The sequence below is a fragment of the Charadrius vociferus genome, unplaced genomic scaffold, assembly GCF_000708025.1.
Source record: "Charadrius vociferus isolate BGI_N301 unplaced genomic scaffold, ASM70802v2 scaffold72, whole genome shotgun sequence".
Classification (NCBI taxonomy): domain Eukaryota; kingdom Metazoa; phylum Chordata; class Aves; order Charadriiformes; family Charadriidae; genus Charadrius; species Charadrius vociferus.
Genome location: NW_009647830.1, coordinates 469,456 through 480,533, shown reverse-complemented (window position 1 = coordinate 480,533; position 11,078 = coordinate 469,456). Strand labels below are relative to the sequence as shown.

General features: G+C 39.4%; 1 protein-coding gene across 1 annotated transcript in view; it reads right to left on the bottom strand.

Moving 5' to 3' along the window:
- The window catches only part of ANKS1B (ankyrin repeat and sterile alpha motif domain containing 1B), a 456,808-nt gene that overhangs the window by 332,564 nt on the left and 113,166 nt on the right, over positions 1-11,078 (bottom strand). Inside the window, exon 9 of the mRNA XM_009882636.1 lies at positions 10,604-10,744. Within this exon, the coding sequence (XP_009880938.1) occupies positions 10,604-10,744 (141 nt within the window). The remainder of the gene's footprint in view (positions 1-10,603; positions 10,745-11,078) is intronic.

The following is an 11,078-nucleotide window of genomic DNA, read 5'->3' as shown; positions in this document are numbered from 1 at the left end:
ATCACCTGCTGATTCTTTCTAGGCAGAATACATATTGCACTTTTCAGTAGCTGCTTCAGTGCGTGGGTGGCGTGTTCCTGAAATTACCAATAAAACTTCAGCTTACTGCAGAAGGGACAACACTGCAAATCAGGAGTTTAGCAGAAATATGTCAACCCCATTTAAGTAAACTCATCATTTAATCCACTAAATTAAGAAGAGAAAAAAAAAAATCATAATTTTCAAAGATCGGAAACTATTATAGATAATATAACGAAGTCACTCTGGCTGTTCATGTTCCAGGTATACTGTGTGCCAAAGTTTTCCTGACTAATGGTGGTCCTCCCTGGAAAATAATTCTGCCTCTACCATGGCTATATCACCTATCAAACTAGTACATCACCAAACAAGATAACAGGTTTCCTTGCCTGTAACATACAAACTAGATAATGCCACAAGGCTTTCTATTTCTAGTTTTGGTGAACTTCAACACCAAGTCATACTAGCCAAATCTGTTTCTTTACCAGTCTAATTTGAAATGTACTTCCACTGAATGCAGTGAGAGGTAAAGTTGTTAGTGAAGTGAAGGATGACACCATTTCTTGGGTCCCAAGTTGTAAAAATACTTTAGCCAATAGTGTTTAGTTAAAAATATGCTCTTTGGTTTTCTTTCTTTTTATTAAAGAGCAAAGAAGAAATACTCCCTCTTTTATACTCCCTTCTCTGCACCTCAAGAGTTCAAAAAATTACTATAACGCTCGCATTAAGCTTAAAATTTAAGCAAATTTTTAGAGGCAACTGAAAATAGAGAGTTCAAACTGGAAGAATATGTTAAAATGAAAATAAATAATGCCCAATAAATTTCCCAATATTAAAATTCTCCAGAAAGAGTCTACAACATAGAGTCATGCTGTCTCTCTCCAGAGAGTATCAGTACAGAGATCTTTCAGGAATAGACTTGAACTCTATGTGAAAACTGAGTTAGCTCCTTACTTAATTTCCTCATTTGTCTCTGATGCACCCAGAACTGTCTTTGCAGTTGTAAACATAACTGCAACATAATAATTGTCAATGTCAGGCTTTCTAAAGAATAATCTTAACCTGCTTCTACAACACAAACAGAATACAAAATTCCTTCCCATTAAAAATTACTTCTTAAAATTATATATAAAGAAGTACCGGCAGACACGATGATCTTCCGGGAGTCATACATGAAATACATAACGTTATTAACAGATGCATCAAACTCCAAACTCTATATATTCCTATCGCTGCCTATACTGATAAAGAAACAGTATTATATACAGTTTATCTCCTAAAAAAAAAAAATTCAACAGTCCACTTTCTATTCCCTCCCTGTAAATTAAAGACCTTTTTTTCGGAAATTTCTCTTCCACAGGAGAACCTCTGACAAAGTTGCTAGAGTGCCTACCTCTAGGAATCCTGGAGTTGTATATGCAGAATATAGATCAATCTTAAAAGTAAATGTGAAGGTCTCCCAGAAGTTCTTTGCTTCTTAAAAGATAAAAATCTGACTTTAAGCTAAAAATGTAGTTAAGTTTTTAAGCAAACTTTCCGCTTCTATCTATATTGTTGTAAATAGCCATGCTTCCTGGCAACATGAGGATTTATACTTACGACTTTTAAATTGAATTTCAGTTTTTCCACAGCAACTGCACTGTTCTCTTTACAGATATTACTTTCATTTTGTAATAGACAAACGTGGTGTTCCTGGTCGGCCGTCATGTCAAACATAGGGAATAACTGTCAGGGTTTTTAAGTTATGCATGCAACACAATTCAAGAGACAGTGCGGTCAAGCTGATCCAGCAGCTTCCTAAATGGGACATAGTTAAACATACCTTATCTCGCAATTACTTTACATCACAATTAGAAAAATATGCTGACACGGCTGTCAAGATTAAGGTGTGCAGGCTGCTTGCTTTAAACTGATAACATTGCTATGATCATACAGGACTCTGCACCACCCATCTCTCTGATGTTGCAGACAGCCCTGTATTTATCTCTGCACATCAGGCCCCGTTTGCCCTTTAGCAGAGAAATATTCAAAGCATGCTATCCATACAAAAGAAAATGGAATGAAAACTACAGTTTCATACATTTGGAGTATGCTGCTTTATTCCAAAGAAAATGTGAGTACGTATGTATGTGGGTACTGATAAACTTTGTAAAATAAATATATTAGGAACTGAATAGTAAATTAACCTACACTGCAGAACAGAAGATTAAGACCAAGAAACAATTCTATTACTGGCACACAAGAGTGCTCTACACTTACTTACCATATTCCTTATCCTTCCATTACCTTGCACCCCTTAACCAATCAATAAAGCAAACAAATCCCCTCACCAAACTCATCTCTGTTCAAATCGCTTCCTACTACTTTACCAAAACCTATGTTTGGACAAACAAGGAGAGAGAGAGAAGCTATCTTTTGTTCAATCTTCTAAGTTTCTGCCATAAGGAGACTTTATAGGGAAAATGGCTGAAGTATTCCAGTACCTTTAACTCCAGCCCCAAGCTGATTAACGCCTATTTCACATTTGTCCAAGTGGAATCTGTCCAAGTGTGAATGTCTCAATGTCCAAGTGGAGAGAAGTGACGGGTGGCGTTCCTCAGAGGTCGGTACTGGGACCTGTACTATTCAACATTTTAGTTGCAGACATGGACAGTGGGGTCGAGTGCACCCTCAGCAAGTTTGTCGATGATACCAAGCTGTTCAGCGAGGTAGACACACTGGAGGGGAGGGATGCCATCCAGAAGGACCTGTACAGGCTGGAGAGGTGGGCCTAAGCCAACTTCATGCAGTTCAACAAGGCCAAGTGCAAGGTCCTACATCTGGGTCGGGGCAATCCCAAACACAAATACAGGCTCGGTGGGGAATGGCTGGAGAGCAGCCCTGAGGACCTGGGCGTGCTGATTGACCAGAAGCTCAGCATGAGCCAGCAATGTGCAATCACAGCCCAGAAGGCCAACTGTATCCTGGGCTGCATCAAAAGAAGTGTGGCCAGCAGGTCAAGGGAGGTGATTCTGCCCCTCTACTCCACTCTCGTGAGACCCCACCTGGAGTACTGCATCCAGCTCCGGAGTCCTCAACATAGGAAAGACATGGACCTGCTGGAGCGTTTCCAGAGGAGAGCCACGAGAATGATTAAAGGGGGCCTACAGGAGAGCTGGGGAAGGACTTTTTACTGTCATGTAGTGACAGGACGAGGTGGAATGGATATAAACTGGAAGAGGGCAGGTTTAGATTAAACATTAGGAGGAAGTTTTTCACTTTAAGGGTGGTAAGGCACTGGAACAGGTTGCCCAGAGGGGTTGTTGAGGCCCCATCCTTGGACATGTTGAAGGCCAGGCTGGACATAGCCTTGGGCAATCTGGTCTAGTGGGAGGTGTCCCTGCCCATGGCAGGGAGGTTGGAACTTGATGATCTTCAAGGTCCTTTCCAACCTAAACCATTCTATGATTCCATGATTTAAATATAAGATCGCAGAAGTTAAGGTTCTGTCTTCCCCATAAGGCAGGAGTAAGAGTCAGGAGTAGATTAACAGGCACAAGCACTCTGCATACCCCAGGCCCTACTGTTACCGGTGTTGTCCCTGTACTTTGGTACCACATAGCTAGACCATTATAAGACACATAAACACTGATTTTTACAAATCTTATCTGCATTTGCAGCATGCACCACTGGAAATAATCAGGAAAGGACCCTTCAGTAGAATATGTCAGCCAAGACATGCAGCTATAAAATCAGATGAAATAAGTTCACACACGTATATGGATAACCTGTATATGAAGTGCATGCAAAGTAATCTAGTACATCAATAAGTATTTCTTCTTGGTCTTATTCTTCTTTTCTGCAATAACAGGTCAAATAACTACCACCTTTCAATTCATCTTCCAGTTTATGTATTTTATCGATTTTATTAGTATCTGTCACAGTTCTGAGTACAGCAATAGGTCTTACTGTCACTGAACAGCCTCATCTGGGGTACCTGCCCACACCTGTGCCTGTGGGCACAGGAACCCTTTTTCAGCTCAGCCCTGGGCCCTCAGTTTCTGCCTGAGACAAGCTGCAGAAGTGCCCATCTCTAACTCCGCCACATCTGTGCCTATTGGCACATCTGGACCAACGACCCAAATGATCTGGACCCTGACTTGCAGACTGACTTCCTAGCTCCACTTCTGACCTGCCTTACCACCATGGACATCCTGGCAATCTGCTCTTGGTTCCTGATTAATCTCACCAAGCCTGATCCCAACCCCAACGTGTGGACCGACTTTCTGGCTTGACATTGGACCTGCCTCAGCAACATGGACTTGCCTCATGTGCTGCTCTCAGAGTTGCCCCCAGCCTCCCCCTCAGCCTGCCCAGATCCCTCACAGGAGCAGGGACCAGCCCTAGCTGGTGAGGACTTTCCCTGCCACCCCAGGCAGCTCCTGTGGCTCCTGACACCGCCGCCCCCAGGGAGTCACCAGCCCTCGGTGCACCCTGACAATATCCATGTATTAAAACTTCCTCTTTTGAATCAAGCAGCAAACACGCTGTAGTTAAAAAGCAAACTCTGTAGTTTTCATTCCATCTTGTCTTTTGAGCAGTGTACACTGAATGTTCCTCTATCAAGGGGCAGAACTTGGTGTAGCTCAAAAAGCATAGAATAGTTTGGGTTGGAAGGGACCTTTAAAGATCATCTAGTCCAACCCCCCTGCAATGAGCAGGGACATCTTCAACTACATCAGGTTGTTCAGTGCTCTGTCCAACCTAACCTTGAATAGTTCCAGGGATGGGGCATCTACCATCTCTCTGGGGAACCTGCTCCAGTCTTTCACCACCCTCATTGCAAACATTTTCTTCCTTATATCTAGTCTAAATCTACCCTCTTTTAGTTTAAAGCCATTACCCCTTGCCCTATCTCAACAGGCCCTGCTAAAAAGTTTGTCCCCGTCTTTCTTATACGCCCCCTTTAACCACTGGAATGCCACAATAAGGTCTCCCCAGAGCCTTCTCTTTTCAAAGCTAAACAACCCCAACTCTCTCAGCCTTTCCTCACAGGAGAGGTGTTCCATTCTTCTGATCATTTTTGTGGCCCTCCTCTGTACCCACTCAAACAGGTCCATGTCTTTCCTGTGCCAAGGGCTCTGAAGCTGGTCGCAGTATTCCAGGTGGGGTCTCACCAGAGCAGAGTAGAGGGGCAGAATCACCTCCCTTGACCTGCTGGCCATGCTTCTTTTGATGCAGCTCAGGATACAGTTGGCCTTCTGGGCTGTGATTGCACATTGCTGGCTCATGTCCACCTTTTCATCCACCAGTACCCCCAAGTCCTTTTCAGCAGGGCTGCTCTCAATCCTTTCATGCCCCAGCCTGTACTGATACCAGGGATCGCCCCGACCCAGGTGGCACAAACCTGATCCTCTCTTACAGTCAGAGGGACTTTGCTCCCCCAGTCCCTGTCTTGTGTTCCATCTACTCAAGAGGTGTTGGAAGAGAGATTACCTATACATATACAAGAAAACAAAGGCTTTGCTTGTGCTAGGGCAGTTTGGGACAAACTGCTTTCATCTCACCATGTCTCAAAGTTCTCTTAATGACTTTCTCTGAATGTTAGTTTGCATTAAAACAAGGTAGACCAAAATGCCCTTCAACCTTTGTGAACTATCTAGACAGAAATGCACTATGTAGATAGAAGCCACACTGCCTTCTCTGGGAATTTGTGATTTTCCTGTCCCTAGAAAACGCATCACAACTCTACTGGATAAGGCTTCTTCCAGAACACAGTGGAAACAGCTAGCTATGTTTTTGGGGGGTTGTTTGTTTTTATTTTTAATCTAGGCTGGTAATAGTGCCCGTCTTGCACAAAATGATACAGAGATTAGAGCACTCACAGGAGATACGATCAAGTTTCATTTTTTTTCTGTTTTAGAGATCCACATCCACAGCGTCTATTTATTATAGGCTAGGTTATAAGCTATTATATTAGCCTTTAGATTAGATTAGGCTTTAGATTATAGAGGTACTTTCAAACCTTTTGCTATGCTGAAAAAAAGTTTGATATAAGTTGAAATTTGACCACATGAAAAAGCACCATCCAAAAGTTACTAGAACTACGTAGTCTTCGGCTTATGGCACTTCACATAAACTGTCATAATCATATATAAACATGGAGCAGGGACCAGAATTCAAACTCCTTTTACCAAAAATATGAAGAGGTGAGTCCTTGCTCAACCTAAATTTGCTCTTCTTGCCTCTGTGAGGACAGAAACTTAACTCCATTCACTGACTAACCAAAGGCAATGTGGAATAGCAATGTGCCTGAACCAAAACAAGAGAATGATGACAGAGACTGGCATGGAGAAGATGGAAAGGAGCAGACTGGGATTTGAAGCTTGATGAAACTCAGACTGGGAAGAAAAATCAGTTGAAGGCTGGATTTCAGAGGAATCAGTCTCCCACTACAACCACAGGAGTGATACAGGTTGAAAAACAGGACCTGCAGCACATGTACTCAATAACTGAAGGTCTGACTGCTAGAGAGGCTGTAGCTGTGTATCTATAGTTATATTGTAGCTATCACTGCAATTTACAAACTGCAGTCAATGGGGTGGTACAATCTTACAATCTGACTCTGTGGCTAGCAGTCTCAGCACGTTTGTAGTCAAGGTCAATCACTGTGCTGAAGCCCTTGTTCCTACATCTTCACTGCTATCATTATCTGTGCTGTGATTCCTTCAAGAAGAGCATAAACAAAGCTGTACTGTCGACCCAATTATCTGCAGAACTCTGTCCTGGCAGCCTGTGCTTCTTCGGAAATTCTCATAATTGTAACTACTCATACACATATGAAGCCGATTATGCTATTTCTACCTCTAAACATTCCCATTCTACATTTAGCTGAAGTATTGGTCTCTTGACTAACTCCTCATTTAAGATGGTCAATAACAATGATGTGACAATGCTTCCAGCTGTTTTTATCATTAGCAGACATTGCTCAAAAATATTTGTTAAGGATCATATCTCAGTTTTATTTCCAGTACTTACCTATAGCAGAATCTCTCCAGCTAAATGTTATGCTTTGTCCCCTAATTCCTATTTTTGTGGCTACTCTGAGAGAAAACTATATATGGAATATCATATTCTTTTATTCCAGCTCTTGGAAAGCAAGAATGTTCAATAGTATCTTATTTTTATGATGGCCAGAAATGTAACCACTAAAGCATTAAAAAAATCTTGGTAGTTACCGTAGGAAGATTTTATAAGAACTGGAGATCCATGGAAGAGGGTCTAGTAGTATCATACCATTTATAGAAGCTTTGTCTCAGTTTAACAGACGTGTCGTTGCAGAGTAAACTGTTTCCAATGAAGTCTGCAATGCTAGAACTAGAGACTGCTGTAGAAATGTTTTGGGGGTTTTGCATCTTTGAAAGTTTTCAACACTTTTTACTGTGCTGATATTTAAGATTATTAAAAATTCTGGAATCTGTGTAAGATAATTATTCAGTTATACACGTGGAAAAAATGTTTTTCTTTTGTACTGGCTGAGAGCCAGAAAATATAGAATCTGGAATTTCCTAAGAAAGGTATTTTCAGACATAAAGTACTCATTTGTGGAAGTCAATAGTTTTCACAAAAATGTGCATCAGTTTTACCAAGGATGGAATTTCTGCTCCAAAAGAAAGATTAATTTTGGAAAAAAGCAATAGCGCCACATTAATCATAAATCATAACATACAAATGGAATTCACTCTCTGCTAAAATAAGAAGAGGCATTTAAATTTCAGTCTCCCAGAACCCAGCTGGATATCCTTGCTCTCTGGCTTTTTTTTTTTTTTTTTTTTAATTATTTTGGGGTTAGATGAAGCTGGTTGTTAGCTCCATTCTGATGTAGAATTGGGCACCTTCTGAAACCCTGAAATTTTTACAAGACACAAAGATTTTTCTGTCAAGCTCTTCCAGGACTTCACCAATGGTGAGACTGTAAAAGAGAGTTACTTATTCTGAGAATACCTGTATTACTGCTATGTTAGGTTTAAAATGATATCTGCAGAGCAATTTACGCAGAACTTTCTATAACAGCCCTTTCTAAAATGACACTTCCCAGCACAGTACAGATAGAAATGCCATACTGCCTGTCAGAATTATCTCTGGCTAAACCTTTTTCCACAACTGCAATAAGGAAATCAAGTATGTCATGGAGAAAACTGCTCTTTTCTTTGGCATATTGAAAACTGCTAGCTCATTAGGTCACAGATGGACACTGTCACAATCTCACCTAAAATCCACTTTCATTTTACCCTTGTACCTCTGACTGCGTACATAAACCAAGAATCAATCTTTATGTTTGTTCTCCTTTGATGTGTAAACACAGTATATTTATATAACTGTAAAATCTATTTTTAACTAGATGAGAACTGGAAAAATGAACTCGTCATTTGTGTTCAAGAGTAACTGATTAACTGAGTAACTCTTCCCTATTTTGGGATCTTTAGTAGGGTACAGATTTTAAGAGATGTCAAGTACCCTTATCTCATTGTTTCTTCATGATGAAGTCTGGATTTTCTGATATGTTACTGGACTGGCATGAGTATCAGAAACACATTTTTGTACTTTTACCTAAAACGTGCTGTTGTAGATCATATCTATCATATTTTTTTAGACCAATTCGAGATATTGATCTTAATCTAAAAACTGAAATTAATAATTTGTGTTCTTGACCCCCTAGAACAGGATGTTCTCTGCTGCATTCTGAAGTAAATGTGAAAGATCCAACAGATTAGCTAACAGCTTGAAAGATTGCATGCAGCAATGGCAACACTTTATAAACTGAATTCACTGGTTTGTAATTTGGAGATTTTTCACTACCTAACTTCTTTCCTTTCTTCCATAAAAAGAAAAACAACAATAAACCAAAACCATCTCTGTCTTCAAGTTTTAGGGAGAGAAACAATCTAGAAAGGTTATCTCTCATTTCACGAATGAACACAGAAGAAATATACTCTTTTTTGTACCCATAAATAAAAATCTTATTAGTTCTCAGAGCAAGAAAGATGAGATATTGTAAAGCTGAGTTTAAAATATAAGTACAATGAATAAAACTAATGCAGGAGTCACTATCTTAAAACTTACATCATTCTTGAAACAGATCTCTCTTTTTAAAAAGGAAAGAGGTACCAACCAGCAAAGCTAACTTTTATTCTATTTTTCAAATGCATTCCTCAATTTGATAACACACTTTACATATACCTTACACTAAAAAGACACAAGGAAAGCAAAAAATGTTTTTAAAAATTACCAAATCACTCCAAAACGGCATATATGTTCATCATAGGAAAGTTTAACAATAATTAACCCACAGGTGATGCATAAGAAAAGTCCCATTGAGGAAATATTTTTTGAAACAAATTCTTAAAAATGAGGGATTAGTAACTGCTGCACTCCTATTGGGAATCAGGATAATTCTGAGATATCTGCACCTTGCCAAATGTCTAAAATGCAAGATAGTAAGAAGTAGAAAACAGCTACTGAAAGGGGAAAGGAATATAAAAGCTCCTTATAAAGAGACAGGGCAGTGCTCATTGTTATTCAAGCACATTAGTTGCCATATCCTGTTTCCATTGACTCCGGGGGAAGCTTTAGCATTGGCTTCAAACAGGTGCAAGTCCCATGAGACTAAATGGAATAAAACGTACAGTCACGGTATGAAAGCAACAGTGTATAAAGTGTGGTGAGACAGGATACGTAATTCCAATCTGGTACACAAGAATCTGACAAAGCTATTTAAATGCAGTGCCAAGTAAGGATGCAACTGAAAAAACAGACATTTCTAAACAGAAATTTGGCAGGCCTACATTCAATGCTACAAGAAAAGTGCAGGAAAAATGTTACAGAAATGAGAGTGCTAAACTATAGCGGGGGGAGAGAACAAGGGAGACCCAGACACAGCAATAAGCATCATTCTGTTCTGTAGCAATACAATATCACTTGTTCAGGACACAGCTGTTGGCATGCCTTGGTGGATACTGCAGACCGGTCTGCTCCGAGAATTGTTGGGATTTAGACCCAAGTATATAACCCATTTTTATTTATTTTCCCCTGTATTATCATGAGCATTTGAAAATGTTTGGGGACTTTTTTTTTTTTTAAACTTACATAATCTTCAAAAAGAAGTCTTAGGCTATATTCTTACATCAGTTGAGTCATGCATGATGTCCTCAATTAATTCAATAAGGAAAGTAGCTGAGATGTCATTAGATTAATTAGAAGGTGGTCAAAAATAGAGTACTTATCCCAAAGGAAACTATGTGACTTCAAAATTTCTTGCCAGACTGAATCAGAATAGAAAGCTATGCAACATAAAAACTGTCTAAAATGAGTGTAATAAATATCAAAAAGCCTCAATATTAAACTCATCTGGATAAGTATTACAGCAGGATGACCGAACCTTGACACTTGATTTTAAAACTGGAATTTGAGGTTAAAACAAAGACTGAAGGTAAAAATTATGAAGGGAATAAGGCCAGACTAGAAATTACTGTAAGAGGTAAGACAGAGAAGAGATTAAACAGCTCTTCTATAGTTAATGTCTTATGATGAAAAGGTAAACATATACCTGTGCAAGCATGGGAAATCCGAGGTTCCTGCATCCATTACAAGGTGTCAATGCCTCCCATAAACCTGAAGGACCACAAGTATTTTCACCTGCATCATCATCTTCTTCCTCTCTTGGTGACAGACATGTTGAAGAAGGCCTCTGTGCATAAAGAAAGAGTACTTTCAAATTAAACACAGTGATATATTGTAAAGAAATATTTTACTTAATGAAAAGAACTTAAAAGATTCCCATTTATAAATTCCAAAATATTAACTGCCATTTCAATACAAAGTAACTACTCAACTGTCAATCTGCTGTATGAAAATCACACTTTCTAAGGAAGGTGCATACTGACTTATCTGCAATCATACTTCAAATATGAGTGAACATAATGTCATACATTAAAAATATGTATTTATTTTCTTCATTATCAAGTAATTGGCAATTTCTACTTCATTTTACTTTAAAATTTGCTTTAACATCATTAAGTTTA